Consider the following 26,064-nt stretch of genomic DNA (forward strand, 5'->3'; position numbering starts at 1 on the left):
AGGGAAGAAAGAGAGAAACATCAAAGTGAGAGGAACACTTTGATTGGTTGCCTCCTGCATGAGCCCTGACCTGGGCCCAGGCCAGGGAGGAGCCTGCAACCTAGGTACATGCCCTTGGTCAGCATTGAACTCAGACCCTGTGGTCGGCAGGCAGAGGCATTATCCATTGAGCCAAACCGGCTAGGGCAGGATATGACATTCTTAACCCTCCAGCAGCGGACCTTCGTTTTTTTTTCTCCAGGAGTGAGGTGGAAAAACCCTAGATCACCTTTTTGGATTCTTATTACCCAAGTTACTAAGAATATTACCAGTGGCATACAGGGAGCTTAGCCAATGAGCGGTCAAAAAAGGTGTTTCCTCTGTAGTTCACACCGATCGCCAGCTCAGCCCCTGCCCAGGCCTAACGTCTCAGGCTGAGGTTAGGCCTGGGCAGGGGACCCCCAGCTCCCCGTGATCGCCGGCTTCACCCCTGCTCCCCGAGATCGCCAGCTCCACCCCTGCCCAGGCCTAACACCTTGGGCCGAGGCATTAGGCCTGGGCAGGGGCCCCTCAGCTCCGATCGCAGGCTCAGCCCTGCCCAGGAGCCCCCTGGCTCAGGCCCTTCCTAGGCTGCTCAGGGCCCACACAGGGCCTACCTCGGAGTGACCTGGGTGCCGACGATGTTCCTAGACCCAGGCCACTGGGCGCCTATGTATGCAAATTAATCACCATCTTTGTTGGGTTAATTTGCATACTCATCCGATTGGCTGGTGGGTGTAGGGATGGTCAATTTGCATGTTTGTCTATTACTAGGTAAGATTTAATATAAAACAAAAATATTTTCCATTGATGTGGGCATTATAAATGCTTAGTATGTACACACCAATAACTTTTAGAACACCAATATTTTTTTTTTAATATATATTTTATTGATTTTTTACAGAGAGGAAGGGAGAGGGATAGAGAGTCAGAAACATCGATGAGAGAGAAACATCGATCAGCCGCCTCCTGCACACCCCCCACTGGGGACGTGCCCGCAACCAAGGTACATGCCCTTGACCGGAATCGAACCTGGGACCCTTCAGTCCACAGGCCGATGCTCTATCCACTGAGCCAAACCAGTCAGGGCTAGAACACCAATATTTTTAAAAGAATAACTGAATGGGTCATATTTAGTTTGTCCTTCTTGTTAGAGAAAACTTCAGAACTGGCCAGTCTTTATTCCAGAGGAAATTTGTATGGTGAGCTAAAGAATTATAAGCACAGTGATTCAAACCAAGCCTTGTAATGAGTATGGGCAAACTACAGAAGGGTTTTTTGTTTGTTTTAAATATTCTCACTGGTATTTCATGAGTTGTGGTATGAACAACAGATGTTTATGACTCTTTAGTTTTACTGCTAATTGTCTCCTCCCCACTCACACATAGAGTTTTCCATTTTGATCACTGCTATAACTTTTGAATGCTTTCTTTTCTGATGTATGTATTTGGCTTTTTACAGAAGAATCTCTGATTGAGGAGGATAATTTGCGGCTCTAGCCAGGCTTCTTTGTGTAGCAATGATTTTCCTTTGTACATGTAGGTTTGACGAGAAGAGGGCAGTGCAGCAGCTGAGAGCATGTGGTGTCCTGGAAACCATCCGCATCAGTGCAGCAGGCTTCCCCTCACGGTGAGCTTGGCAGTTTTCAAATAGAAGGGATCCTAATGAGATCAACTCCTGCTTCTTTAAGCTGACACGAGTTTCTTTTAAAGGTGGACTTACCAAGAATTTTTCAGCCGCTACCGTGTCCTAATGAAGCAAAAAGATGTGCTGAGTGACAGAAAGCAAACGTGCAAGAATGTATTAGAGAACCTGATCCCAGTAAGAAAAATTTTCACTTATCTTTATCTGAACAGGTTATGGCCAAAGGCCTTGTGATTATAACCTGTGGAAGCCCTGGGAACATTCAAATGCCACTACTCCAGATTATTCAGGGCTGGGCGGATGGAGGGCACACTGGCTTGGAGATCAAGGCTCAATGTATTTAGCATGCTCAGGCTAACTGGTGAGGATGGTGGTCCTCCTCAGGAAACTGGTGTCAAGGCCTGGACCCAGGCTTGAGTCACATTCTTTTTACAGTTTTATCATTATCAATAAAAATTTACCTAGTATTTACTTATGGGAAATATCAGGCCAGATGCTGTGTGATTAAGAAAAAATAAGTCTTATCCTCAGGTAACATAATCTATCTCGGAAATTAATGCATTTTAAAGATAAGTATAATATAGTGTCTAGCAAATGCTGAGTGAGTGAGACAGGAAATCAGCAAGGCAAAGCCACATCTGCCATGTAAAGGAGGAACAATTTCATGGAAGACCTGTGTTTTGAGTTGGACTGGATAACATTATATAAAAGTAGAAGGAGAATATTGTAATAGGAAGCATGGTGTGAAGAGGTAGGAAACCATAGAGTTTGCTCAGAAAACATTAATGTAGTTTCTTTGCAGTATAAGATTAGTCTGTGGGACAGTAAGGAAATGCCTAGGAAATGTAGGTTGGTGTTTGGTGAGTCTTGCATTCCAAACTAAGGCGTACTCAAACTTTAAATGCATTAGTCCCCTGGAGGACTTGTTAAAACACAGATTGCTGGGCCCCACCCCCAGAATTTCTGACTCAGTAGGTCTGGGATGGGTCTAACAACTTGCATCTCTAAGAAGTTACCAGGTGATGCTGATGCTGGTCTGAGGACTACACTTTGGGGCCCACTAATCTAGGTCATAGAAAATTTAAGATTCATGAAAGATCTTAAAAAGTATTTTTACTTGTTTGACAGTAGTTTAGATGGGTTATCTCACTTTGAGGCAGTCATAATTAACTAAATGGAATATCTTCTTTTTGTAATAATAACATTTTTTTCCCCCGTTGGAAGAGGTAAGACCACTTTCTTAATAATGTGTAAAAGAATTGGGAACTTTCTGAGTTTGGCCTGACTCCTTTCTAACCTGTGTTCAGATGGGACTGCAGAGCAGAAAGTAAGGACAGTCCTATGCCTAACACCCCACCCCACCCCCAACTCCCCATCTAGACCTGGTTCAGGGCCTTGCAGGTTGCAAATCGAGGAGTGCAGGCTGGTGTGGGGTGGAGTCGGGGAAGCTGAGATCAGGCCAGGAGAAGGAAAGGTAACCACTTTTAGCTCTTTTTATATCTCCAGCTAGGCTTCCTATGTAAATTTTATTGATTAAAATTGAATAATTTTAGATTTATGTGGAGATTTCTGATTTTCTGATTTTCTGTACAAGATAGGAGATTTTTGCTTACAGTGAGAAGTAATTTTCTGTTGCCCTGGCCAGTGTGGCTCAGTTGTTTGAGCATCGTCCTTTGCACCAAAGGGTCATCGGTTTGATTCCCAATCAGGGCACATGCTCAGGTTGCCATTTCGGTCCACAGTCTGGGTACATGCTGGAGGCAACACATAGATGTTTTTGTTTTTTTTCTCTCTCCCTTCCTCTCTCTCTCAAATAAATAAAAACATATCTTAAAAAATAATTTTCTGTTTTCATACAGATTATATTAGTGATGATGATAAATAAATTCCACTCTTGTATGAGAATAATCATTGCAGGCTTCCAAATAAGGTGGATCAGAGTGTAATGGACCAAAAATTGCATATATCTCTGTGTTTACTGCTCAGCTCTGCTTATTATCAAAAGTAAATGAACAATATAAGTGGTCATATTTTTGTAAAAGGAATTTTGAAATTTGTACCAGTAATTTATAGGGTTTTATGTATTTATTTTCAGATACTATTGATAGTGCAAAGATATAACAAACTTAACTCTCTTAATATGAGTGCACGAAGTTTTTTTGTTTAATTTTTATTTTGTGTGCATTGCTTCCTGCCTTATTCTTTATACTGGTGTTTTTGTCCCTTCAGCTTTCACATGGAACACACAGCCCGATGTAATCCTTACAGCCTGGGTCAGTCAGAGGGAGTGTCAGCATCTCCATTTCCTTGAAATATTTAAAATACAAACAAGCAAATAATAGCTGCCTATAACCCACAACCAAGGTTTTGGCCTCAGATAATAATTCCAGGTAGAATAATCTAGAAAATCACTCTTAAACTGCAGTTTTCCTTAAAATCCCTTCTATTTGCTCAACTTGCATAAGATCAAAAATCTGGCTCCATTAGTTAATTGTGATGTAGCCCAAGTTTTAGCTAATAGATTCATCCCTTTACTGATTCTGCTTTTAGATGTATTTTTTTCTCTTTTACAGTTTTATTTATATGTTCATTATTTCAACTTCTGAATATATAATTTCTTCCAAAAATAGGACAAGGACAAATACCAGTTTGGTAAGACAAAGATCTTTTTCCGTGCTGGTCAAGTGGCCTATCTAGAAAAATTGAGGGCAGACAAGCTGAGGGCTGCCTGCATTCGGATCCAGAAGACAATCCGAGGGTGGCTGCAGCGGAAGAAGTACCTGCGCATGCGGAAGGCAGCCATCACTGTGCAGAGATATGTGCGAGGCTACCAGGCCCGATGGTAGGTCTCCTGGGGACCCTCCACTCTGGCTCACGGCTCCTAAGGATTGCACAGCTCATCTGATTCATTGTCCAAACCAGGACAGTTTTGAGTGGTCACCCAGTATGAGAAGGCAATACCTCACCTCTTCTTAGATTCAAGGAATAACAAATGAACTCATAAGACAATTAAATAGAAAAAAATTTCACTCACCCTTATGATTTATTCAGAATCATCTTCAAAATAATTACAAATTATTGTATGCTCATGTCCTCAATATCTTTTATTTTTTATATTTTTATATGGGCTTGAAGAAGTTATCTGTAAACTAAAACAGTCATGAATATGAGCTAGTTAATAATGACTCCATTGAGAAGTTTTCAGGAGCAATAAACTGTGAAAGTGTTTCTAGAATTACACTTCAGTGTGATTATATATTCGGATAATTTTAATTTAGAAATATTAGTAGAAATGAATTAATGATAAAGAACTTATGCCCAGAAAGAGTTTGAAAAATATTGTACATTACCAAAGGGTGGATTTAAGAAAGCTAGTGATGAGTAAGTATGAGATTACTGTGTACAGCCAGTCTACTGTGCAAGGGGACGTAACCTGGGGTAATGAGCACTGTCCTAGAAAGAATGAACCTTTATGAGCTTCATTCTCTTTATTGTAAAATCAGGTAATATGGGACATCATGATCAGGAAGGCTTAAATAAAATAATGAATAAAAAATATTTGGGGGAACTATAAATTGCTATGATATAAGAAATATGAATGTTGATTTAATATTGTATATTACTAGAATAATACAATGGAGGTACTACTTATGCCGAAGATATTGGTTCTTTAAGCCTCTACAAAATCTATTCCTGGGTTTTTCTGATTACTAACAAATGCACCGCTTCTTTCTTTGGTCAGCTATGCTAAGTTCCTGCGCAGAACAAAGGCAGCGACCATCATTCAGAAGTACTGGCGCATGTATGTAGTCCACAGGAAGTACAAAAGTAAACGAGCTGCCACTATTGTTCTTCAGTCTTATTTACGAGGCTACTTGGCCAGAAATAGGTATCGCAAGGTAAGTCATTATTTTCAACTTTATTTATTCCATTAATGTTAATCAAATTTCACATCTGTACACCACAGAGGTTCCAATGGACATAGGAGGCATATGGAGACAACCAACAATTGAAGTATATTTTAAAATATTAAATAAGTGCATATATTTAATTAACAAGACAATGGAAAAAGAAAATTTACCCCCTTTTTATCCCTCTTGACAATGTAATGTGAAGAAAACTTAGTGTACTAGTTTCCTATAGATGTCATCAAGTTGGTGGCTTAAAACAATAGAAATTTATTTTCTCAGAGTTCTGGAGGTCAAAATTCCACAATCAGTATCAGCCAAAATCAGGGTGCTGGCAGGGCTGTACTCCCTCCTGAAGCTCTAGGGGAGAATCCATTCCTTGCTCTTCCAGCTTCTGATGGCTACCAGTATTTCATGTGTTTGTGGCCATATCACTCCAATCTCTGCCTTTTTTTTTTTTAATTCTCACCTGAGGATATTTTTCCATTGATTTTTAGGAAGAATGGAAGAGAGAGGGAAAGACAGAAAAACATTGATATGAGAGGAACACATCAATTGGTTGACCAGGGCCCAGACTGGAGAGGAACCTGCAACCAATGTACATGCTCTTGACCAGAATGGAACCTGGGACCCTTTGGTCCGCAGGCCGTCGCTCTATCCACTGAGCCTAACTGGCTAGGGCCAATCTCTGCCTTCATCTTCACATCATCATCTCTACTGTGTGTCTAACTTCCCTTCTTTTGTCTGTCTCTTATGAGAATATTTGTGATGGATTTAGGCCCCACAAGGATAATCCAGTATAATCTCCTCATCTCAAGATTTTTAGCTTAATCACATCTGCAAAAACCCTTTTCCCAAATGAGGTACCCTTGACAGATTCCACAGATTAGGATCTGATATCTTTGGGGGCCTCTATTTAACTCACTGTGGTGAGCTTTGAAGAGGTAGAATATATGACATATGTGTGGAAATTTGTTCCAAGAATGAAAAACCTTGGAATAATTTACTGTAGTGAAAAGGAGATAAATAACATTAATGTGGTTAAACTTGTACTGACTAGAATATGATGTTCTGAGCATTTTTGACAAATAATCTTTATGGCAATAATCAACATGACAAAAATAATGGATCACCAGATTAATTTTAAAAAATATATTTTTATTGATTTTAGAGAGGAAGGGAGAGATAGAAATATCAATGATGAAAGAATCATTGATCGGCTGCCTCCTGCACGCCCCACACTGGGGATCTAGTCCGCAAGCTGGGCATGTGCCCTGATCGGGAATCGAACTGTGACCTCCTGGTTCTTTGGTTGATGCTCAGTCACTGAGCCAGCCATGCTGGCTGGGCACCAGATTAATCTTAATCATCACCTCTGACAATATATGATCTAGTTAAAAGGTTTTTCTCTTTCATTTTGGCAAGGTTTTGAGTTTGTCCTTCATGATATATTCCTAACAAGCCAGAAGTACAGTCTAGAATTCAGCGGTTCTCAACCTGTGGGTCGCGAACAATGAAAATACATCCTGCATATCAGATATTTACATTATGATTCATAACAGTTGCAAAATTACAGTTATGAAGTAGCAACGAAAATAATTTTATGGTTGGGGGTCACCACAACATGAGGAACTGTATTAAAGGGTTGCGGCATTAGGAAGGTTGAGAACCACTGGTAGATCTTAGAGCTCTGTGGGCACCACTGGTAGAAGAAGCATCAATAGAGTGCTTTGAGGGACAGGTCTCTAATCACAGGCAGTCTGTGAGGGTGGCCTAAGCCCTATTCATGTATGTATTTTACTTTATTTTGAAGTAATTTTAGACAACAAAGAAAAATGAAAAACTAATGATGCTTGAATGAGAATATTTAATGGCTGTGTTTTGAAGAAAATTTGAGAATAGCTATTCCAGCTCTTTTTTTCTGCCCATGCTGGCTTTATACTCTGGTGTTCTTTCTCTACAAGCATGAGCTTTCAGGGGAAGGAAACGCCTTATTCAACTTTTAGATACACCAAACTGGTTACACTTCCGTTTTCTTGACGACTCTCCTCAGGATCATCTATCTGAACTGGGTTTTGAGGCCATTGATTGAGCAGTAGCAGTGTCTGGGCTGCTCAGCTCCAACTCATGACACATGGGAGTGGCAGTTAGAGGCCAGCTCACGTATAGGCCACTAGTGCTTCTTTGGGCCGTGTTTTCGGTGTTTCCAGTCCAGGCTTCCCCTTCTTATGGCTTGGGAATCTAAAGGAGTGGAGACATTGTTTAATATCTCTAACTCACTAATGGAGATGAGATTGCGAATGGAAGATCTAATTATATACTGTTTCCACTTGACTGAAATGACAGAAATGGACCAATGTCTGAAGTTACATGGAGAGAAGGAAATGGAATAGGAAAATTAACATTCATAGTTTTGCCACTGTGTGCTGCTTGGCTTTGAAAGTCTGAAATTTGCCATTACTGAGTCTTATCCAGTTGGTCACTAGTCATCAGGATAAGACAAGAGGCTCCCTTGGGGTCATGATGTTCGGAGAGGGCTCAGGATGGGACCCCACTGCAGCGTGATGCACAGTGACTGCACTCAGTGGAAAGCAGACTGTCTTAGCGTGAGATAAGCAGCCAAAGGGGAGCCTTGACTTGGCAAAGGTCTCCTGAGCACTTAGGTTTGTTTTGTATTTGGTGGTTTAATACTTAACCACTTATTTCTTCACTGTCTCCTCTAGAATGCACTTTTTTTCATTGTTTTTCTCAGGTCCATAACCCAAAAATAGGAACTATTGTTTTAATGATTTTATTAAACTGCTATCTATTTGAATAGTTTTAGAATCTTTTAAAAAATATATTTTTATTGATTTTAGAGAGGAAGGGAGAAGGAGAGAGAGATAGAAACATCAGCGATGAGAATCATTGATTAGCTGCCTCCTGCACACCCCACGCTGGGGATGGATCCCACAACCCGGGCATGTGCCCAGACCAGGAATTGAAACCTGACGTCCTGGTTCATAGATTAATGTTCAACCACTGAGCCACACAGGCCGGGCCAGAAATGTTTACATTTAGAAAGTTTCATAAGAGATACATTGTGTTCATTTGTAAAAATCCTATATAATAAAAGCCTAATTAATATGCTAAGTGTCTGGTCGTCCAGTCGTCCGTTCAACCAATCAAAGTGTAATGTACTAATGATATACTAAGGCCGCTGAACCGCTTGCTATGACATGCACTGACCACCAGGGGGCAGATGCTCCAACCGGTAGGTTAGCTTGCTGCTGGGGTCCGGCTGATGGGGACTGAGCAAGATGGGCCAGACACGTCCTGGAGCCCTCCCGCTATCCCTTCCCGGCTGGTCAACCTTTCTGCATCCCTCCCCAGCCCTGATCGTGCACTGGTGGGGTCCTTCAGCCTGACCTGCTCCTTCTCGCAATCCGGGACCCCTCAGGGGGTGTTGGAGAGCTGGTTTTGGCTTGATCCCACAGGCCAGGCCGAGGGACCCCACTGGTGCACAAATTCATGCACTGGGCCTCTAGTTACTAATAAGTGCTAATAATCACTAATATTACTAATAAGTAATCACTTGAGTGCATACATTTAAATATCATTTATATCATACAAGAGTTGTTTTATAAAATCATAGAAGGACCTTAGAATGTTTTAATAGTTCACCCTTTATTAATTTCAAGATTTTCTTTTCCATCATTCCTGGAAATTGTTTAGACCAAGCATGTCAAACTCAAAGGCTAACACGGGGCAAATAAATGAGGCATGCGGCTTGCAGACTGCAAGTTTGACATACTTGGTTTAGAAAATCTCTGCATTTTGTTGTTGTTAATTCTTACCAGAGGGTATTTTTTCCATTTTTTTTTAAGAGAGAGTGGAAGAGAGGGAGGGAAAGAGAAAGAGAGAGATAAAGGCAGAGAGAGAGAGACATCGATGGACTGTTTGTCTCCTGCACATGTCCTGGCCAGGGCTGGGGATCGAACCTGCAACCCAGGTACATGTCCTTGATTAGAAATCAAATCTGTAACCCTTCAGTGTGTGGGCTGACACTCTAACCACTGAGCAACACCAGCCAGGGCTAGACAATCTCTGCTTGATGGTCTTAGTGATAAGAAATTCTTCCTATAAGGTGATCTTTTGTTATAAGTTATTTATAAATTTAGGGGAATATCTTCTTATTTAGAAAGTATAACAAAATCAAAATTAAGATTTGTTTATTTCCCTCTATCTTACTTTTAGCTTTCCTTTTAAAGCTTTATCCCTACTACCTTTGACTCCCATAAGTGGGTTCCTGTTACATTTGAAACAGCAATGGAAAATCCTCACTAGAATAGTATTCCTCAAATAGGGCAACTAACAGTGTCATTTTTTGTTTGTTTCTGGAAAAAATCAATAAATTAATAATAAACTTTGCAGTACTCCAACTGTTGGCCTCTACAGCCAGCTTACTGGCCATATTCCATGTCCTCAAGAAGCATAGATCTAATGCACAGTGAGATGGTATCAGCAGTAAGGGTGGTGGCCAAGTCTTTTATTTAATAGCATGTAATTCACAGGGTGCCAAGTTCTGTTCACTTTATAGAGGATCGCCTGTTGCGACAGATACCATGCACCAATAGGATACCTAGTGTGTTTTTTCTTTATTTTTAGAATTGTTTGCCTTTTAGTAAGCTGGTGCCTTTTATTTAGATAGCTTCTGTGTGTACACCAAGTATGTTAAACTCGCAGCCGTCAGGCTGCAGGCCTCATTTATTTAAACAAGGCCGTGAGTTTGACATGCTTGGTGTATTCTCTTTCTTAAATCACCCTTTAAAGTCTACTTTTTAAATCACCTTGTAAAACAATTTTGTGCTTGCATATATTTGTTATATGTACAATCTTCATATTACATTGTTAACTTCAACTTTTGTGTCTTTTGCTTTATGGCTTCTCAGCCTGACAGTCATAGGTTGATAGAATTGAACCCTGAGTCTAGTCTAGAGTCTGATGTTGTACATACCTTTCTCTGCAGATACTCCGTGACCACAAAGCAGTCATCATTCAGAAGTGGGTCCGAGGCTGGCTGGCTCGCACCTACTACAAGAGGAGCCTGCATGCCATCATCTACCTTCAGTGCTGCATACGGCGGATGATAGCCAAGCGCGAGCTGAAGAAGCTCAAGATTGAGGCCCGCTCCGTGGAGCGCTATAAGAAACTCCACATCGGCATGGAGAACAAGATCATGCAGCTGCAGCGCAAAGTTGATGAACAGGTGTGTTTTGAACAGGACCCTGAAAGTGAGCATGCCTAAAGAAGCCCACTGGGATTGTGGTCAGCGGTGTCTCCCCTGGACTTTACCCTTTGGTCTTAGCAGAAAAGTAAAATAATAATGACAGTAATGAGAATGGAAATAGTGATGAGTTCATAGGTAAGAGTATCACTGCAGGAAGCTATCTTTGAGAATACAACCAGATTTACTAACACTCCAGACCTTTATGACTAAGAGCCATAGTGTACTTTATACCTCACCAAGCTCTTTCGTCACTGCCAGTCATTTGCATGTAGTATAATGCTCCTTTCACAGGTGACTTGTTTAACATTGAGGTGACAAAAAAAGCAGTAAGATGTCCATGCTTCTGAGGAATCTACAGCCTGTTTGCAGAGATAAAAGTTTGGTTTCTTAGAGATAGTTACTAAGTAATATTTTAGCACATGCAAAAAATATAAAGGTAATTAGTACTACATAAATACTGCATAGTTCAAAAAAGCCCACAATGAAATAGGGTTCATCAGAAATGTTTTCTGAGTGTGAGGAGGAGCTTGAGGTAGTAAACAAAGAGATCTGTAAGAAATTTGTGATTTTGAGGCCATTTTATCATTCTTATGCATCACCTGGCTAGCACATGACTTTTAGTAGCACAATGATTTGTTTTCAAAAGCAAGTATAGATTTTCCTATTTTTGGATTAAGAATCAGGAAATTAAGAATTTCCTCTGGTAACTCGCCTTGCAGCTAAGAGAAAAATCACATCTATGTTGCTCATTGTGTAAAACAGAAATAATGCTGTCTATTCTCTTCTCTTTATATCACTAAGAGAGTATTGATTATGTTACTATAAATGTTGTGCTTAGAATTTTGGTTAGATACTGTAACATTATGACGATATAGCATGACTGTGATGAATAAGCCTAGTTTTCTGAGTAAATACATTTGATGGCATGTCTATTTACTTACTGTTTGTGTGTGTTTAAAGAACAAAGACTACAAATGCCTCATGGAGAAACTGACCAATCTGGAAGGAATATACAACTCTGAGACTGAGAAGCTGCGAAGTGACTTAGAACGTCTTCAGCTGAGTGAGGAGGAGGCTAAGGTTGCCACTGGACGGGTTCTCAGTCTACAGGAAGAAGTTGCCAAGCTCCGGAAAGACCTGGAACAAACTCGGTCAGAGAAGAAATCCATCGAGGAACGTGCAGATAGATACAAGCAAGAGACCGAGCAGGTAGAAAGGAACTAATTTCACATCCTTTTTACAAAGGAAATGTGCCGTCATCTTGACCTGGCCCTTGTGGCTCAATGTTGGTTTCAGAGCTGAAATATAAATTTTATTATTTGTGTTTTCCAGCATTTCTTCTACATGATGAGTCAGTAGCTGTTTTAGTAGAACCTTTTGACTATGGTGAGAACAGAGGAAAGCAGTATTGTAAGAAGAGAATTAATAGCCATGTCCCTACTATATATATATACTCTTTTTCTTTACATGCATAGGTCTGGATGGAGAGTAGACTCCTTTTTCTTGGGTTAACGTGATTAAGAAGTAAATCATGAACTCTCAATAGCTGATACTAGGGAGCTTTATGGAAATGAATTAAGACTATGTTGAGAAGTCCAAGGGAGAAATCCACATGTCTGCACACTGATTGTAGCCAAGAGCTGCTAAACAGAACAAAACCAAAAAAAAAAAAAAATTTTTTTTACAGATTGACCAGTGTTTCCACACTACAAATTTGTATTTACTTATGTTAAAACTTGACTAAAGACAGAAAACATTAAGGTTCTCAAGCAGCAATGAGATGCACTGCTTAAACAAGATAAAAATACCTCAACATAAGGCTTACTGGGGAAACAAGTAATTTTCAGGGAGTCCACTAATGTGACCACCTTTAAGTGAAAACAGAGTTCACTGTGTTGATTGTAACTATGAGCAAGAATCCCGATGCTCTGTTTCTGCGCTGACATTAGCCTTCTGACCTCAGTGAGAATTTCTGAAGGGGCGTAGGAGAGTGCACCTAATAAAACTGCAATCCTTCCATGGTATTCAGGGTCCCAATGAAACAGTTCCTCCTATTTCTCTAGCAGATCTGGGCTCTGTATTATGGAAACAGCAATGCCATTAATATGTGTTATTTGACATGGCAAGTTTGTTCTGTCAGAATTTAAAATGCATTCAAAGCAGTTCTCTTGAGGTTTAAGATCTTTATCTCTCTTTTTTTTTTAATGTATTTTATTAATTTTTTACAGAGAGGAAGGGAGAGAGATAGAGAGTTAGAAACATCGATGAGAGAGAAACATCGATCAGCTGCCTCCTGCACATCTCCCACTGGGGATGTGCCCGCAACCCAGGTACATGCCCTTGACCAGAATCGAACCTGGGACCTTTCAGTCCGCAGGCTGATGCTCTATCCACTGAGCCAAACCGGTTTCGGCATATCTCTTTTTTTCTTGTTGCCATTTTCTGAGTCCACAGAAGCTTTCCAGATTCCTCTGAATCTAGAGTATTTAAGCTTGTAGGAAAATTCCTCTTTAAAGTCAAGTTCATACCTTTCTAGTCTGATAGAATAGCACACGTGAACAGATACAGATTTCTCCTTTCTTTTTTTATCTGCTTTTCACAGGCTAGCTATAGGTGTTATTGCTTATTCTTTTGGATAGAGTGTAGCAATGTGGAATGAAAAAACTTCACTGTGACAGCCAGCTTTATGATCAGGAAAGCTGTGTACCTTCAAGGGACCTAGAAGGTACACTAGACCTGTGCTTCTTAACCAGGAGTGTATATCAGAATCTCCTAGGGAGTTTTTTTTAAAGATACCTGCCCAAGCGCTGGGAGTGTGGACGAGGCACATGTATTTTGAAAAAGCATACCCCTGATAAAGAACAGTTTCTCTCAAGAGCATAGGGAACTCGGGTCTTCCTGTTGAGGTGGAGGAAAGGCCAGGCCAGTATGGAGGGATGAGACTGGACCCTCCGAAGGAACACCTGGGGACTTCTGCTGTGGCAGTGCTGCCGTCCACTTCCCTGTTCTCCAGGGATCCTGTCACAGAGCCCTCAGTCTCTATCTGAACTCCTGACACTTATCTTTATTATTAGCTATCACTTTTAGAGTTCTTTGAACTTATGCTTAGAGAAGAAATTTAGATTTCACTCATCACAAGTACATTATTTTATTGCAGAGATGAACTGAGTAAATTATGAACTTTGCAAAATTGTCTTTGGTTTTGACTTTTGCTTCCTGGGAATCCTTATCCAACTAGGAACTAGAAAGTTAAATTAATTGTTTTTTTTAAAAATTATTAAAATATACATAGCATAAAATGTACCATATTAACCACTTTTAAGTATACAGTTCAGTGGCATTAAGTGCATTCACTGTAGTAAGGTCAGTGCTTAAACATGGGGTAAAAGGACTAGTTTACAACCTTGCAAAACTCTTAAAAGGGGATGAAAGGAAATTCTCTTTTTCAAGACCAACAGCAGGAAGCGTCAGGAAATCTTCAGTGAGTTTCCAGAACCAAAATGCCCTGGCAGTCTTTCTTTTTTTTTAATTTTTTAATTAAGTTATTACATATGTGTCCTTATCCCCACGTTACCCCCCACTCCCCCCATTCATACCCTCACCCTCCTGTTGTCTGTGTCCATTGGTTAGGCCTATATGCTTGCATACAAGTCCTTTGGTTGATCTCTCTCCCCCTTACCCCCACCCTCCCCTACCTTCCCTCTGAGGTTTGACGGTCTCATCAATGCTTCTCTATCTCTGGATCTGTTTTTGTTCATCAGTTTATGTTGTTCATTATATTCCATAAATGAGTGAGATCATGTGATATTTATCTTTCTCTGACTGGCTGATTTCACTTAGCATAATGCTCTCCAGTTCCTTGACTTCAAGTCTTTCTTAACCTCTTCAATCTTCTACCTGAATCATGGGTAAGCGTGTAGCTTTGTGCTTGGCTGTTGAGGTGAAAAGGCATTATTGTTGCTTTAAGAGCAAATGCTTACGAGGTGCCAGGCAATTGCTAAATGCTCAAGGTACAAAGTAAAACAACAGCAGTAATCATCTTTGTCCTCCAGGAATTTCTAGTCTATTAGGGAAGTAAAAGTAAATCATTTATAAGGACTATAAAGAGGCATAGCAGGGTCCTATAGTAGCCCAGAAAAGAAACACTTATTTGGAGAGAGTTTCCAGGAAGGCTTTCTGGAGGAGGTATTGCTTGAACCAAATTTGAAAGACGACTAACCATAACTATGCAAAGAAATGAGGCACAGAGATGTGGAAGTAAGGAGTGAGTGACTGCAGTGTGGGCTTTATACTTAGGGCCTGGTTTGCTCTGTCTGTTGCAGCTACCTCATTTTATTTCATTTTATAGGTGGTATCAACTCTGAAGGAAGAAAATACTTTGCTGAAGCAGGAAAAAGAGGCCCTCAATCACCTTATCGTGGAACAGGCTAAGGAGATGACAGGTAAGGCTCACGTGGGTTCAAACTAATGCATGCTAACCAACCTTCCAGAGTTTTATAAGATGCCACTTTTTTTTTTAATCCTCCTCAAAAGAGGGAAGGAGGAATGAGGAGGGAGGGAGGGAGGGAGGGAGGGAGGCAGAGAGAGAGAGAGAGAGAGAAAGGGAGGGAAGGAGGGAGGGAGGGAGGATCATTGATCAGTTGCCTTCCATACATGCCCCAACTGGGGATCAAACCCACAAACCAGGAATTGAACCATCAACCTTCCGGCCAGGCTATAAGATACAACTTGGCTTAGAGCTCAAATATTTTTAAAAGTTGAGGCTGCCATTAGTAAATTTACAAAATTCTGAGAGGCAGGTGCTCTAAATATTTTGGTTGAAACAGTTGGTGAACTTAAATCTGGTCTCTCTATGTACAAATGTGAACTCATGTTTAGTCAATAGCATATGTAGTTAAAAATACTAATTGTTCTTCATGTATGATTTATCAGTTATGGCTTAAAGGAATCCTGTTGATTTAGGAAGAATCATTGAGCTAATATGTATATGTGTCTATGTGTATTATTTTTATTTACTTACTTTTTGCTAAGCTGATGGATATTATTCTCCCAAGATCCACCACTCTGCCACCAAACAAAGTAACAGTAAAGCCCACTGATATTTTGAATAGAGGACTAAATAAATGTAAATATTTATTTTATTTGCTCTTTGTGAGAAAGATTAGAATGACGATAATTTATAAGAAATCCCTGTGTTCATAAACATGGTATAAGAAGGTACAGATCTAAACTGCAGTAGTTGGTGGTGGAAATGGAAAGGAAGAGATGGATTGGAATGAGGATATATAATATGAAAAGAATTAACACAATGCTTTTGATGTGGTATTCAAAAAAGGAATAAAAATATTTTAACGTTTTAGTATGAGATTTCAAAACAATAATGGTGTTTTATTAGTAACGAGGAACTTGAATAAGAAAAGTAAGTACCTATTTATGAGGAAAATTGAGATCAGTTGTTAGAGTGTTAAATTTTGGTTGTCAGCTAGGGCCTCCAGATAGAGATGTTCTGAAACCAAATTAAATGAATTAGAGCGAAAAGAAATGAGCCTTAAGTACCCATCAAAGTTGTGATGATAAGAGGACCCTCTGTACTTTCCCCAACACTGCCCCCTTCCTCCCAAGGGAATAATGTAAAGGAAAGAGAAGAAAACCTGGAATTAAGCCTTATAGGATAACCATATGTAAGGGATAAGGGGACGGGGGGAAGAGGGGCCAGAATAAAAATATTCAGAAGAGAAGGAGAAAACAAAACAGACACTGAAGACATGGAAATAAAGCTGCTAGGAAAATAGATTTGCCCAGAGACAATTTGTTGGTAGCTTTGGGCAGCTTCTGCAAACTGGTAGGAATAAAAGGCAATTTATAGAATGTTATATAGAGAAGAAATTCTTCTACTCATTCATTTATAAATTATTAAAGCCTTAGGTAGGGAAACACTGTGATGGCACCAGGGAAGCAGTTGAGACAACACAGTTGGCAGCCCTTGCCCTCATGGAGCTGACAGAGAAAGAAATGGTGAAGCAATAGAAGTGGGCAGGGCAGATTAAGATTTAGCCACAAAATATGAGGGTAAAGTGGACCAGAATGGTAGCAAACTTAATATTTATAAATGTGACTGGTTGGCTCATCAAGTTAAAATATATAGCTGAGATTTGAGGCTTTTTTATTTTGCTTTGTCTGCAGTCAGGGGCTAATGTCCAATCTCCAGGTGCTGTTCTAGCCAAATGCAAGCCACTAGCAACAGAGAGGGTCAGAGTAGAGTGGGTTCCCCCAGCAGCACACAGAAGTAACACAGTTGAGAAGCATGGGGAGCATACCTGATTAGAAATGGGGGCGTAATAGGACAGCGGGGTGTTCAGAGTGCTGGAAAATTGATAAAGAGAACCTGGCTACAGACAAGTGGAAAGACTGTAGAGTAGGACAGCCAGGTCCACTGAGAAGCCGCCATTCCCTCAGAGACTGGGGCATATCTGACTTTTTGACAGAGTACACTAATTTGGACAGAACAATTTATGAATAGCCTGAAACAGAATACTATTGGAATAAAACATGATCCTTTTGTTACTAGACAATGACTAGTGGAAGTTCTTCAAGCATTGCTATGACCAGAGAGTGAACTAGAGGCACTAAGTCTGTAGTTCATGGAAGAACTCCACAGATGATTATTACTGTTATCAATGAGTTATTTCAGTTTTTGGTCATGATATTTTTTCTTGTGTTTTTTTTTTAATGTTATTTTAGAGAGAGGTGGGAATGGGGAAAGAGAGAGAAACATCAATTTGTTGTTCCACTTATTGATACATTCATCGGTTGATTTTTGTGTGTGCCCGGGCAGAGATCAAGCCTGCAACCTTGGCTTATCGGGACGCTGCTCTAACCAACTGAGCTACCTGGCCAGGGCTTCTCTTTCCCTACATTGACTGTGAAGAAATTCTTCATAGATCATAGTGGTGCTGAAAGTAAAACCCCTGTGGAGAAACTGGAAGTCAGGGTCCATGCTTGTACTGTTGTATTCTGTGGAGCTGTCTTCGATATGCTTTTTCCTCTTTTCTTCAGAGACTATGGAGAAGAAGTTGGTAGAAGAAACGAAACAACTGGAACTCGATCTTAATGATGAAAGGCTGAGATATCAGAACCTTCTGAATGAGTTCAGTCGCTTAGAAGAACGATATGATGACCTCAAGGAAGAGATGACTGTGATGTTGGTAGGTCATCTACTTTTGCTTTTTTTTTAAATGAAAAATTTTAAATAAATACAACAGTAGATAGAATAGGAGAATGAACTCCCATGTATTCCATGTACTCATCACCCAGTTCCAAAATGGAAAACCATTTTCTACCCCTCCAGTCCACCCCATTCAATGGGTTGGATTATTTTAAAGCAAATCTCAGAAATCATATAACTTTATTTATAAATAATTTATAAAGTCAAACACTTTAAAGACTGGACTATAAGATAGTTAAAGTCAGTGTAGCTGGACTTGTTTCATGTATTGAATGACTTAATGTAAAATTTGCATATAAAGCAAATATTTATATGCTTATTTTCCTCTACTGGTTTTTATTATAATTTCAGAGATATATTCCTACAAAAAGAAGATTCAGCCTCTATTTGTAATAAATGATCTATTTCAAGGACTCTTTTGCATTTGCCAGTGTACATTTTAAGAGTTCTCCCTATTTTACTTAACCTGCTATCAGTAAACAAAGAAATCCATAGCTCTCTTGTTCCCTAAAGTGTCAGCTTTTAAGGTAACTTCATGGTACAAATGGCGAGAAATGCTTTGAAATATCTTTTAAACAAATAGATAATTTTATATCTGTGGGGTTCAGTACTTGCTTCAAATTTTGCCTCAATCTGGATCCTTTGACAAAGTTCTTTAAAATGTGATGTTTTAAAATTCAAAATAAAAGAGATTATGTAACAAAAGAAATGAAATAAATTTACCACCTTGAAATGAGAAAGCCTAGTCTCGAAGAGGTTAAAAAGCTAAACAAATTCCACAGTTGGACCATTATTTCAAACCTCACTATTCTATTCTGTGATTTATATGTGACAAAGAGAAATTAGAAGTAGGACTAGGTCACCGTTATCCTTGCAATGGATGCATTGGAAGGACCCTCATTAAGTCTTGTCCTCTTTGCTCTCCCTGCTGCACTTGGCCCTGGGGAAACCTTTCTTTGTTCACATTCTCTCATTCCCAGCTTTCTCTAGAGTCCTGTGTGGTTAATGGGTCTCCTTAGTCAGAGGGGCAGCCACCTCTAGAAAAGACCCTCCAGTGATTTCCATCAGCAATTTACAGGGCTAGTCCTTCCTGCTGAGCAAATCTGCCTCCTATTTATTTTGTTCCCAGCTGTGCTATGGAAAAACAAAGATGTAACCAAGTTCCAGGAGTAGTTTAGCTGCTTGTTTTCTGATTTCTCAGCCTATTTCCCTCTCCATTGGATGCCTGTGACTCATTGTCATTCCTCTTGGGTAACAGAATGGTCAGAGGAAGGAGCCTCAGGGGTAGTTTGGTTTCCTAGCTCCAGATACAATCAAGATTGCAGTCTTTTCAGGAAATGTTTGGTGAGAATAAAAAAATTTGACTTTATATTTAGGAGTATTGACATATTAATAGCAGCATCTTATTTTAATGATTAGAACTTAGCAACTACTAGATGGGTTCTTGGCTAATGTTTCATTGACATTGTTCTACAAATGAGCTCTCACTGCCACAATGCTAATGAAGCATTTTGTAGTAAATATGTTATCAGTGAGGAGAGCTCCAAGTTCCCTTCCCTTGCTCTTGGGAGTGGGCTTCTTGCGATCCCAAGAAAAGGAATTTTCTGAGACCCGCATGGGAGGATGAGGTATTGTAGAGAGCTTTATTTCTGTGGAATTAAACTCCTAGCTTTCCCAAGGTCCCATTTCCCTTTGCCCTGCCAGAGAAGAAGTATAGCTGTGGCTTCAGCGGAGCTAGAATCAGTATCCAATCCAGCATCAGGGTCGCTTAGTTTGTGTTCCCAGTTGCAGTCCATCAGTCCATTGCATGTGGGGTCACAGGGCCACATGGCTATGGAGGAAACACAGGCAAATGCAAGAGAGCCACAAGCCAAGAGAGTGAAATCCTTTGTTTGTGGGATTATGTATTCCCACATTTACTAGGGTTTGCAATGGCCCTGCCTACTCTAGCCAATGTTCTCTGTTTCCAGGTTTGACTGACAGGTACCTTCCCTAGTCACCCCAGCTTTACTGCACATGTGCCTATCTCCCCAATTGTCCCAGTCCCTTCCCTCAGTAATCTGCAGGGAATGGGCCGGTTGTTTCCTGGGGGGTGTGAAGTTGCAGCTTCCTGGTGAAGCTGCCCAAATGACATGCCTATAATGTCTGGCCTCCCTTTTGTTCCTTTCCTATTATTAATAACTAACTAATTACAATGGTGTTAAATAGACTCCTCAAATGGGTGTGGGGAAACTTAAGGGAGGAAAATTGATAGACTGCCTCAGGGCTTCCCTTATGTGAAGATAGTGCCACTGATTACCAGAGTCTAAATTTGTTTTTCCTGGTACTAAGAAGTGTAGGGTTTTTCTCCAGGAACATTCAATTGTAGGGCAAAAGCAAGTAAGGGCTACGGCAGTGGTTCTCAACCTTTCTAATGCCATGACCCTTTAATACAGTTCCTCATGTTGTGGTGACCCCCAATTTCATTGTTACAAATTGAACATAATTAAAGCATAGTGATTAATCACAAAAACAATATGTAATTATATATGTGTTTTCTGATGGTCTTAGGCAACCATCAGAAGGGGTCTTGACCCACAGGTTGAGAACCACTGGGCTACAGAGTTTTAAGCCAACAATAAAAGGATAATGAGGCCAGTGAATCCAGGCTTATCAAGTGTTTGAAGATAATTAATTCCAAGTAAGGAGGGAATCCAGCATGTCAACAATAGGGTCATTAATCTTGACAAAGGGAGTAAAACAAGATTCAAGAGAAGAAAGAATTATGGAAGAAATGACAGATAAGGAGAAGAGGAGGTGCTGCACACAGATCTTGAAGGAGAACATGCTGATAAATGTTCATCCTTGTAATTGAATAGCATATTGAATGAAAACGGAAGGGCCACCAAGGGAGTTGAATTATTGCAGGGTCCTAACAATTATAGCAGCATCAGTTACCATTCATTGAATGCTTGTTATGTCCCAGGTACTATGCTAAATTCTTTACTTGCACTCTCGTAGGTAATCCTCACATAAACCCTATGAGGTAGATAATATTAACCCCTTTTTCTGGAAGATGAAAATGAGGCCTGGAGAAGTTGTGTAAGGGACAGGCAAGTGGCAGAACTGGGATTCCCACCCAGCTCTCCCATGTTTTCAACCCAGAGCACTTTACCATTGCCATGCATGCAAAAGTTACAGTAAATAGCAATTCTGTAGTATTGCTCCTATTCATACCTGAAGATGTTTGTTTTTTAAAAATACATACATGGGAGCTCCAGTGGCGCAATCGGTTAGTGTGCGGTACTTATAAAAATACATGTGGGAAAATAGGGGTGTCACATCTTTAATAAACTTATTAAAAATTGTTGTCCTAGTATTTATGGACCTGTTTTTCTTAAGAACACACCATCCTATATAATAAAACCTTAATATGCAAATCGACTGAACGGCGGAACAACTGGCAGAATGACCAGTCACTATGACACACACTGACCACCAGGGGGCAGAAGCTCAATGCAGGAGCTTCCCCCTGGTGGTCAGTGTGCTCCCACAAGGGGGTTGCTGCTCAGCCAGAAGCCAGGCTCACGGCTCCACTGCAGGCGGGCGGTAAGGAGTGAGGGGTCCCAGACTGCAAGAGCCCTGGACTGCAAAAGGGATGTCTGAGTGCCGGTTTAGGCCCAATCCCCCGTGGGGGACCGGGCCTAAGCCGGCAGGCAGACATCCCCCGAGAGGTCCCGGACTGCAAGAGGGCGTAGTCTGAGCTGAGGGAACACTCCCCCCACCCCCCCACCCCCCAGTGCACGAATTTCGTGTACCGGGCCTCTAGTTTATTAAATAAACACCATCTTATCCAACTGTTGTCTTAGGCTAGGAACTTTAAGTCAGAGTGCCTATATGTGTAAGCAGAGTAACCTGAGCATGTTGGGCTTTATTTGTGGTAGTTCTCCTGTGGTGTGTGCCCAACTACTAGATAGGTCAGAGGTTCCTGTGTTCTGGAGTCTTCCCTATGCACTGGCATGCATGTTGGGCTGGCCTGGGAGACTCAGCTACCCCATATGTTGGCTTCACTTTGGTTGCACTGATGGATCTGCTCCCTGAAAGTCTGAATGGCAGAAGGAAAGAGGCAAAGAACCGCCTGTGGCTTCTGGCTCCTTTCCTGCAGTTGGGGGAGTAATAAAGGAAATTGGACAGGTCAGAAAGCCCTCTGAGGCCCTTCTGAAGCTCCCAGGATCGGTAACCCTGTGAGATCTAGGCCACCAAATTTCTCCACCTCTTCTGCTGGGGGCACCTGAGGACTGAGGGGCACAAACCCAGCCTTTTTTTCCCTTATTCCTTCAAATCGTTCTCCAGCCCCTTCTACAGAAAGGAAGGGACTGCAATTGCTTAACTTTTCTGTTCCCCACAAACTTTCTGAACACAGTTTCATAAGTACCACGTGCCATAAAGTGTCACCTGGACTCCCTGAATGAATAACCCAGGGATCTTAAGAGCTTTCTTAGAAAAGTTTTCTTGATTCTCTTGCTCTTTCTTCCCACTGCTGACTCCAGAGAGTCACCTTCATGCATAAAAGTGACAGAAATTACAGTCACTTTGTGGAAACCCCCTCTTTTTTATTAACTATGCCCAAACACAGCACAATAAAATGACTATGCTGTCATTAAATACACCTTATAAACTTTTTGGTAAGGTTTACTTGATTGTGACACTGAAGTCAGTGTGTGGATGCTGAAGCATCCTACTTATGCTCCACCAGTGTGGCTGGCCACTCACAATTAAAAACCCGGAGGAGACTCTGTAACAGCCACAGGTGACTCTCATTCAAGCATTTGGTTTTGCCACTGTTCTTGTCATGTCTGCTGGTGCATGTCTTTTTCTTTGAGGAGCTCACAAGCTGACCCTTTTGTGAGAGTTTGGTCAAGACAACATGGAATGGATCATTTGGTCATGAGAATAGCAAGTCAGTGAGTAGAGATTAAAACCGGTTAAGATGGATGCTGTCTTAACTATACCAGGTTTAATTTTGTTGTGTGGATTATATCCTGTTTGCCTTGCAGAATGTACCTAAGCCTGGACACAAGAGAACAGACTCCACCCACAGCAGCAATGAGTCTGAATACACCTTTAGCACCGAAATTGCAGAAACTGAAGACATTCCATTGAGGACAGAGGTACACTTTGTTTTGTTTTATTTTATTTTATTTTATTTATTCATTTATTATATTAATTTTAGAGAGAGAGGAGAGAGAGAGAGAGAGAGAGAGAGAGAGAGAGAGAGAGAGAGTTGTAGAATTTTCACTCAGCCAGCCTTCCTGTGGTTCTGGATGATGTCCGTTTTGTCTTTTAGTTGTAGTTTTGAAGTGGTTGTGCGAGGCAGCAATTTCAGGTGTTTACCTATGCCGCCATCTTGGTTTCTCCTCTATTTCATTCTTTTTAACAACTATAAAGTATGTCATAATTTGGCTCTACCATAATTTATTTAAAAATAATCCCATTAACTAATATTTGGGTTCTTTGCAGTTTTTTGCAATTACAAAAATAATGCTGCAATGAACATCTTTTTCCATATATTTTTGTGTACTTGTGTAAGTAGTATATCTGTGGGATTAATTCTTAAACATAGATTGCTAGCTTAAAGGGTATCACACGTTTAAATTTTAATAGATATAACTAACTTGCTCTTTTAAAAGGCCTACTTTTACTTCCACTAACATCATATCATGTAAGACCCTTTTACCAAAACATGGCATTATAAATCTTTCCAGTCTTTGCCAATCTAATAGGGGAAAAATAATACCTCACTGTTGTTTAATTTGCCTTTCTCCTATTAGCTAGGTTGACCTATTACATGTATACTCTTTGGTCCTTTATATTTTTTTGTAAGTTTGCCTATTTTTTTTCTGTTGGGCTGTGCATCATTTTCTCATTGACTTATACATCTTCTGGATTGTCTTGACCGTCTTATTTTTTCTGGGGATTAGGAGCCAAGTGAGAAGAAGGTACCACTGGACATGTCACTGTTCCTCAAGCTCCAGAAGCGGGTCACGGAGCTGGAGCAGGAGAAGCAGGTGATGCAGGATGAGCTGGACCGCAAGGAGGAGCAGGTGCTCCGCAGCAAGGCAAAGGTGCGCACTGCTGTCCACCCCAGGGCCGCGGGCAGACCCAGCACTGAGGCTGGGACTTTATATCCAGTTCTGCAGTTTCTTCTTAATGGAAGCCCAGCCCAGAAGTACTTTAACCAAGTAGGATTTGGTTCAAGTAGTGAGGGCTGACCTCTCCTCACTGTTTTCTGCAGAGCAAGGAAATATTCTAAGAGTAAAAAATGTAACAATTAAATATAACTACTTGTTTATAAAATTTCTAATTTATCTTTTCCTTAGGAAGAAGAACGGCCACAAATTAGAGGTGCAGAACTGGAATATGAGTCACTCAAGGTAATGGAATATTTCTGCCCAAGACCTGAAATAGAGATCTGCTGAGAGCCTCTCTTTTTCTCAGAGAATATGTTTCAGGGCACCTGAGGCCCTAGCTTAAGTTTTATGCAGGCTTTACTTCTAGCCTTGTATTGCTTCCTTTTATAGGTTCTATTCTGTACAAAATGGAGTTCAGTCTAAATAGAAACAGGACCAGTAGCTAAAATTTGAGGCTGTAGAAGGTAGTAAAGGACATGGACTCTAGCATCTGTCTGGGTTCAGATGCTAAATCCACCACTATATGGCTGTGTGCAAGTCATGCATCCTTCCTGTGCCTCCGTTTTCTATAATATGGGGATATTGATAATATTTATCTTATAGGACTCTTATGAGGATTATATGAACTAATCCATGTAAATTGGTTAGAATAGTGCTCAGTGCTGTTTTTAATAGTATCCAACAAATGTTGGTTATTATCCTTATCATCATTTTTAAAATACAGGTATTTTACGTATCAGCTCTAATTCTTACAACAGTCCTGCAAGTCAATATTTTAGTTCCAATTTTATAGATAAGAAAATTGAAGCTAAGAGATATAAATAACTCCCCTAAGCTCACCCTGCTGGAAACTTACAAGAAACAGGATTTGAACATTGGTATCTCTGGCTTCAAACCCCCACACCCCACTGAAACTATGTGTTTGTAGAGAAAGACTGCTAGGCATTAGTTTGTAGAGTAGAACCATACTCTAACTTATTTTTTAAAAAACAACAACAACAGTTGGGAGGAAGGGGATAAAGGTGGGAAATTGTATCTTCTTAATGTTTAAAGGCAATGTCTAACTGGACAGTAATAAGCTGCCACTGTGTGTCCCAGAGCAGTCGGACAAGGCGACTGGCACTGGATTGGCAGGAGTAGTTCCTGGCATACAAAGCACCTTGGTAACACAGGAGTTGAAGTTTAGGGGTGGGTGGGGAAGAATCCATTCCTTGATAGAGAGCAGGCTGTGTCTCCCCCTTTCACCCCCCCTACCCCCTGACACACACACACACACACACACACACACACACACACACACACGCACACACCTGCTCCCAGCCCCAGCCCCAGCCCCAGCCTCTCTGGTTTCCAGAATGAGAACCTTTTGGGCCCTGCAGTGTCTGAGCTATCAAGCTGACAGGTCTCAAAACACCCCAGCTTCAGAAGTTTTCTAGGTTGTTAATTAATATTTTCGTCTTAAATTTATTTTTCTCAGATATTTTCTGCCTATGTCAAATTTTTACTATTTTCTGCTTTTTTAAATTATAGTCTAGGGTGGAAAATTATAGTAAGGTTTATGATTAAAACAAAACTAAAAGTGAGAAAAGCCACAAAATAGCATAAGGAAACTCATTATTTTAAAGGCTTTATGTATATTTGAGATTTCCTAGGGTCTCTCTAAGCTGTCCTGAATATTTTTTCTTTATCAGTAATATTACTTCAAGTCTAGTCCTGATATATTTTTCCCTAATACTGTGATTTGGAACTTAAATTATGCTCATTAATAGGCCCCTGTCCTCTGGATTTTCCACTTCCCACTGTCCAGAACTGCAATTACTGCTTCCTCTC

The 26,064-nt window shown here is 40.5% G+C and overlaps 1 protein-coding gene across 1 annotated transcript in view; it reads left to right on the forward strand.

The window, feature by feature from the left end:
- The window catches only part of MYO5A (myosin VA), a 123,994-nt gene that overhangs the window by 61,358 nt on the left and 36,572 nt on the right, over positions 1-26,064 (forward strand). The window contains 11 exon segments of the mRNA XM_023751634.1: positions 1,561-1,647; positions 1,731-1,839; positions 4,293-4,504; positions 5,405-5,561; positions 10,579-10,818; positions 11,800-12,048; positions 15,188-15,281; positions 17,896-18,044; positions 23,101-23,214; positions 24,025-24,168; positions 24,424-24,477. Coding sequence (XP_023607402.1) covers positions 1,561-1,647; positions 1,731-1,839; positions 4,293-4,504; positions 5,405-5,561; positions 10,579-10,818; positions 11,800-12,048; positions 15,188-15,281; positions 17,896-18,044; positions 23,101-23,214; positions 24,025-24,168; positions 24,424-24,477 — 1,609 coding nt within the window.

Source organism: Myotis lucifugus, unplaced genomic scaffold (genome assembly GCF_000147115.1).
Source record: "Myotis lucifugus unplaced genomic scaffold, Myoluc2.0 scaffold_23, whole genome shotgun sequence".
In the NCBI taxonomy this organism is placed as follows: domain Eukaryota; kingdom Metazoa; phylum Chordata; class Mammalia; order Chiroptera; family Vespertilionidae; genus Myotis; species Myotis lucifugus.